Source organism: Ictalurus punctatus, chromosome 5 (genome assembly GCF_001660625.3).
Source record: "Ictalurus punctatus breed USDA103 chromosome 5, Coco_2.0, whole genome shotgun sequence".
NCBI lineage: Eukaryota > Metazoa > Chordata > Actinopteri > Siluriformes > Ictaluridae > Ictalurus > Ictalurus punctatus.
Window position 1 is genome coordinate 24,668,131 of NC_030420.2, and position 6,792 is coordinate 24,674,922.

The 6,792-nt window shown below is 42.0% G+C and overlaps 1 protein-coding gene across 1 annotated transcript in view; it reads left to right on the forward strand.

Annotated features, from left to right (window-relative positions):
* Nucleotides 1-394: 394 nt before the first annotated feature.
* The window catches only part of rimkla (ribosomal modification protein rimK-like family member A), a 17,238-nt gene continuing 10,840 nt past the window's right edge, over nucleotides 395-6,792 (forward strand). Inside the window, exon 1 of the mRNA XM_017468599.3 lies at nucleotides 395-1,209. Within this exon, the coding sequence (XP_017324088.1) occupies nucleotides 1,047-1,209 (163 nt within the window). The 5' untranslated portion in view covers nucleotides 395-1,046. The remainder of the gene's footprint in view (nucleotides 1,210-6,792) is intronic.

Genomic DNA, 6,792 nt, shown 5'->3' on the forward strand with positions numbered 1-6,792 from the left:
TGCTATGAACAATAAAAGCGTTAGAATGATGATTAATAATCACAGAAACGAATTGCGACATTTTAAAGAGCACTGCGTCACAAGCAAAACTTTTTTTAATGATCCCTCGCCTTTCAGTGCAGCGAGACAGAAACACCGCACCATCAATACCCACCAAACCCGCCTATGCCCGGTCTGAACCGGTTCGGGGGAAGCGCGCGCTCCCGTCACGCCCCCTCCTGTCACGCGCCAAAACACAGAAGCGCGCGACCTACCCCAGTGTCCACAACCTCATTGGCTTAGTGCAATACTCGAGCCTCCGCACACGCTGTGTTCTAATTGGCTGCCGGTCTCCTCCTGCTGACGACGACAACGTTGTTATTGGTCAGCGGCGGAGCAAGTGCTCGATTCTCATTGGCTGCGTGTTTTTTTCTTTACAAACGCGAGGACGAGAGTTGTAAACGAAACGCGTGCTGGAACAAAATTGCAGGGTGGAAAATAAAGCGTGCGTCTTTTCCGATCTCTTCAGCACCGCGGCCTGGGTCAAGCCTGGTTACTGCTTGGCATTACCGCCTTTCAGTCCACCAGTGAGACTAGGGAGCCGATGATCCGCCTTCTCTCCATCACTGCGTCTGTTCTCCACCATTTTGTTGAAGTTTTCAGCCATACCGCTAGCGCGTGAGTGTAGAGTGTAGTGAGCCCTGGCGTGGAAGCTTTTGTTTGCTCCGTGACAGGGCAGTTAAACGGTGCCCTCTTTCGGAGCTCTCGCTCGGTCACCTCAGAGCAGAGCGCAGCCTTTCTCGGTTTCTCATCTCAGATTTGAGATTTGGCTGCCTCGTTTGTGTATCTCGCGGGGGTCCTGGATCGGGTGAGAAGGGAGAAACTGGCAGTCGGTGGGGAAAAAAACGAATAACAGAAGGCGCTAACTTAAGTTAGCCCCGCGGCTGCGCCCCCATTGTTTTGAGTCCCGTCTCCACCCGAGCCTGATTCCCGCGCGCTCTTCTATCCATCACCAGAGAAGCATTTCTTTCTTTTAGTGTACAGTCGGTTTTATTTCGATATTAAAAATGTGTTCTCGGGTGTGGTTTGTAACCGACCGGCGCATTAGCCAGGAGTATCCTCAAGTTCAGATCCTGCGCGCTCTGAAGGAGCGATGCTCCGAAGACGACGTTGATTTCCGCTATCTCTTAATGGATGAGATCGTTATAACCATCATGGACGGACAGCTGGGTAACTCGAACACACTCTAACACACACATGTTTATGTATAACCTGTTCAATGATCTGGAGTCAGGATTTATAAGCCTTTGTATGTGTGTTTTTGTTTTGTAATGGATAACTTGCTGAATGGGTCTTATGAGATGTAGTTAGCTTCATGCTTCACTGTGTGACAGTGACCGCTTAACCCAGTTCCTCCAGTCAGTATGTCCGAGACCACCGCCGATGTTCGTTGGTGACCATTTTGTCTGCAACATTATAACATTATAATGGTCTTTTGTGACCAAATTAAGAGAGAAGGCGCATATGTGCTGTCGTTTTATGTAGCCACCGTCAATGAACAATTCATTGCCTCGCGTGCGTGGTCACGAGCGCCTAGTCGCGCGGCTCATTATCGACACTTAAAGCGCGCGCGCCATTCAGCCTATACACAGTAATGTAAATCACACTGTTTGATATTCACTAATAAATACATTCGGGTTAAAAAAAAAGAAAGAAAGAAAAAACAGGTATTTCTCCACCTTTTTATTTATTATTTAAAAAAAATATTCTCCACTAGGTTAATATGCCGCATTAAAGATTGAGAGCCTTATATTTTGGCCTGCTGAGCCAAAATTAGATAGAAATAATAATGGCAGATGTGATGTAGGTACACTGTGGTCTCTGTTATGTAAGATGGTTTCCCAGGATTGACTGGTTTACTGGTTTGACAGGTGTGATGGTTGTACTTCTCATCCTACAGCTCAAACACTCTACATATTGCCAATTCTCACAAACTGGAGATGGAAAAACTGTGTGTGTGTTGCTGTTATCTAGCAGAGGGAATACACATGGGAATAGACGTATGATAGGGAAAATACGTAGTTCAGTTAGTTGCAGAAGGAAAATGTGGAGAAGAGCGAGACATGGCTGGTTAAAGGAGAACGAGTGTGTCTCGGGGCCATGACGCACCGCGGCATCAACCATTGTATACTAATGAACGTCGGGCCGTAGTTTTAGAGGTGTGTCCGTGTTGTTCTCTGTCCTTGTCACTTGCTAGAGCATATTGATCAATTGGCATGTGAGGCTGGGGGTTCTGAAAACCAAAAAGAAACCCAAGTCATCCAAGCAAACAAACCATACACACTAGCTGTAGCTGTTTTATGAAAACAAGATGGCTGGGCAGACAGAGCAGCACGTTTAGATCCCAATCAGACCTTGTAAATAAATCTATAGTGGCACGGAAATACAAGCTGGATTAGTCTGTCCCAAGCTGCATACTACTGCAGTAAATGGTATGTCAACGTGGTACACAGCGATGGATATTTATATGAAATTCTTTTGTAAATGATGCCTTTGATTGTTCATTATTTCCTTTCATTCAGGTGTAGAAATGTGTATGTGTGTATATATATGCTAGGTGCCAGCTGTCATCTTCGAGACGTTTTTGAATGCCGATTTTCACAGATGTGAGGCGATGGGAGAAAATCAGTCAGCCTTGGTTGACGCTAGTTCTTTAGCGTCAGCTTGGTGTCTCCTGGCTCTTGCATGTTGCCATCTGGAGGATTGGCAGATTGTTCAGTCTGCAGTTTAGGTGGTGGTGGAGATGGTGGGGGCAGGGGCTTGAAGTTATTGACGTTTGATGGTTCTGTAATCCTTTACCTTCTTTTTTTAATACAATTATTTAGTAAATTTCTTTTCTGAAAGCAGTCCAAATCCTTCAGAACTTGTAATCACTTTGTGGTGTCTTCTGGAAATTTGATAGCTGTATGTTTACTTCTGAATAGTCATAACATTTTGGGGAAAGTGTACTGTGACCTTCAAAAATGTCAAACATATAAAAATTTTTCAGAGGGTTACACAGATATTAACTAGAGCTAATTATTTCCTGGCGTTTCATAGTATAATTCTTTACAGGATTTCAGCAGGTTGTAGTGCTAGTTGAAGATGAGCAACAAGTGTTCAGCCCTCTACTTTCGGGTGATCGTATCTTTTGGACTGCTTCTAATACCACTCTTCAATTTGGAGTTGTTGTCTAATGCATTATGTCCATCAACATGATTCATGGGTTTACACATGTTCAAATAAAGTGGCATCACAGCTGGAGGAGGTGTGTGCTGGGCCAGGTTTGTGTGTGGATGTCTGTGAGGTTAATCTTCTAGCCTGAATCCTGGAGAGCTCAGATTAGGCCCTTGGACAGCTGGTCAGCTCTGGGATTTGCAGTTGCGTCATCGGTTCAAGACACCTTTTGACTGGGACATTTGACTTGACTTGAAAAAAAGTAAGGACCAACACAATATAATGAATATTCATCATTTGGCTAATAGAGGTGAATGAAATTCAAATGCAGTGATTTGAATGTAGGCATGGTTTTATCAGGGTATGCCATACATGACCATGCATTTCTTATGCAGAGGAAAGTGACACCGCAGTCCTGCCCTATCCGCATGGCACGCCAGCATTCGCACCTGAATCTCAGCTGTAGGATGCTTTTGTAGCCATGCTGCTTGTGTGATAGGTAGAATAGATGGGACGTGCTGGGAAGCCACATGAAGCAATCGGCATGTATTTGAGACTTGTGACAGTGGGAATGTCACATCCCGCAGTGTGTGCGATCGACGGAGAGCGTGGCGCATCACAAGCGGGCTGCAATATGGCACTGGCCATTCCTCCAACAGATGAGAAATGTAACACAGTGGTTTTGCTGTCACTGCTTGCTTTGCTAGACCAGTACAAATGAGGACTTCCAGTCATGAGTTTAATACCTTGTCATACACGTACACAGTGCATCTGCTATATAGGGATACGGTGGTAGTGCATACACGCTAGGGCTGCATGAATGTTTTACACTATAAATCAAAGGCAAAGAATCCACACAGTAGTATTTTAAAAAATTACAACATTTAGCATTTTAATCGTGTAGAAAAGTCTATCAAAACACAATTTCTCAACCTTTTAGCTAAATGACCCTTTTTGATAGTGACTGAATATTTGTGTCATTATGTATCAATATTCTATTTGGATACAGAACACAAACGTACATAACTAATTACCAAAAATGCATTTATTGATGTCACTCTGTCTGTAGCTGAATCGTAAATGGCCCTGGGCATGTAGTGCACTTTTGGTACAGTGCCCTCCACGAGTATTGGCACCCTTGGTAAATATGAGCAAGGAAGGCTGTGAAAAAATTGTCTTTATTGTTTAAACTTCTGATTTTTTTTTGGTTAAAAAATACTACGCTCTCAAGGATATCAAATGATTGCAAACACAACACAAGTATATATATATATATATATATAAGTAGTTAAATACAGGTCCGCAACTATTACTGGGACCACTATCAATTTATATGAGAAATATATTTGAAGTATATTCCCATTGATTTTATTTTATTTTATTTTTTTAGTACACCTTGGTGACTAGGAACAGGAAGTTGTTGAACCATGTCTTCCTGTTTCAGGTATGAAACAACATAGTATTAACTATGGATAAGATCAAGGAATATAGCTGTGATGTGTGGCAAAAGGTTGTTGAGCTTCACAAAATGGGAAGTGCCAATTTCCTGTTCGTAGTCACCCAGGTGCACAAAAAATGTAAAATATCAATGGGAATATACTTCCAGTATATTTTTCTCATGAATTCATGCAACAATTATTGGCACCCCTATATTTAACAAATGTTAAATTGTTATTTTTGGATAAACCTGTGTTTTGTTTGAAATACATGAGAGCAGGGTATTTTTGTGAGGGTTTATTTATTTATTTATTTATTTATTTAAACCAAAAGATCAAAAGTTTAAACAATAAAGAATTTTTTTACAGCCTTCCTTGTTCATATTTACTAAGGGAGCCAATATTAGTGGAGGGCACTGTACATAGGCACTAGAATGCAGTTGTTATACACTCTGTTAGCAAAAGGGTTCTTGGCGTCCTGTTTGGAACGCTCTACACCATGACACACTTGTAAGATTTTCCCAGAGAGATTATAGATTGAATCCCCTGTCCCTGTTTGGGGTTTCACCTAACTGGAGCTGAAATTAAAAGAATTACTATCTTTATGTGGCACCTATGTTGGAAGGAAATATTAAATCTAGCTTAATGTCAGTGTTGGTAACTAGAAATGAATCTGAAGCATGAAATTAAGTTACCTCCATGTGGTTTTTCTTCTTTTAGGATTTTTTTTTTGTGATTTCTTTGATACGAATGCAGAGTACAGTGCTACAGCTACTATCCTAAAATACCGCTAATATTCCAAACAACAAAACTGACTCATCTCTGTAAATGTTACTCGGGTCATACATGTTTGTGTTATGGAAACGTATAGATCGTGCAGGTATGTACATAATGGTAGACACGACACTTCTTTCTTTCATTCTTTACTTTTATAAACACAAAAAATTGAGATCTGTGAGTTCAGGTGCTTGATATTGCACATGCATGACCTCTGTATGTGACTCTGTGTGCATACGTGGCCCACAGTGTGTTTTTCCTGGCGAGGAAATGCTCTTTTCAGTGCTGTACATAGTTTAGGCTTGAATGCCTTTCCCCCCCTTTTTTTGAGTTCATGTGCATGCAGGTAGTCTGCAATACAGTAAATGCAAATGAAACAATTCGAATTTTAAACAAAAGCCATCCCAAAGGCATTTACAGTCTGGACTTTACCCCTAAACTATAGATCAGTAGTGCAGAGAAGTGTCCAGGGAATGGGAGCGGGAGAGAAGAAGATCTGGTGTGAGAGGAAGAAAGAAGGCGGGCGGGTGTTGTGGCCACAGATGACTTTACCATATGAATGTTTCTGATTCTTTCTGAACCCCAGTGAACTTGTTAACCCGGCTTGTATGTCGTAAGCAGTCACATCTCCATGCATGCATTTCTTCTAAAATGGCGAAGTAGAAAGGAGGTGGTTTTACAGATGCTCTCTCTCTTTCCCTCACTCCTTTCTCTCGCTTTCTCTTCAGATCAGTCCCCTGTTGTGTGTCTGTGTGTCTGGTGGTTCTTCAGCAGACATACTAACTTGCCATAACTATAGCACAGAACATAGCTGACAGAAGTAACAATAGCTGACACCGTTTGTGTTCCTCAATAGAGTTATTGTACTGTTAAAGACCTGTTTGTATGGGACGGGTTCGTGATGTCAGGAATCATAGCAACTGGGGTAGAAGAAAAAAAAAAAAACAACCCCACCACAATTGTTAGCCATATAAAGCCACAATTTCATCGCCGTACAAGTTCACGCAACGGCATAGATAGTTTCTTTTCAAATTTGGTTCTAACCTTACAGGAATTACAGTAGATGATGTTCATAACACGCGATGTTTGATCCTGTCACTCTGGGAAATGGTACAATAGTGAGTGTGTAATTAAAGCAAACAGCTGGTGAATATTTGGTGTTTTAATAAAGCTGAGATAGTAATTAAAGTGTGAAAACGGGGAGAGAGAACAGGAGCATATGGGTTAGTGGGTCACTGAAGAGATAAACGGTGAAGCTGAAGGCCGCGTGTTTGTGTGGTGTTGTGTAACTGATCTGGTGATAATGAGCACTTACAGGAGGTCAACATGGATGGGATGTTGTCTGCATTTGTGTTCTTGCCAGTCTCGTCCATACAGTCTTACT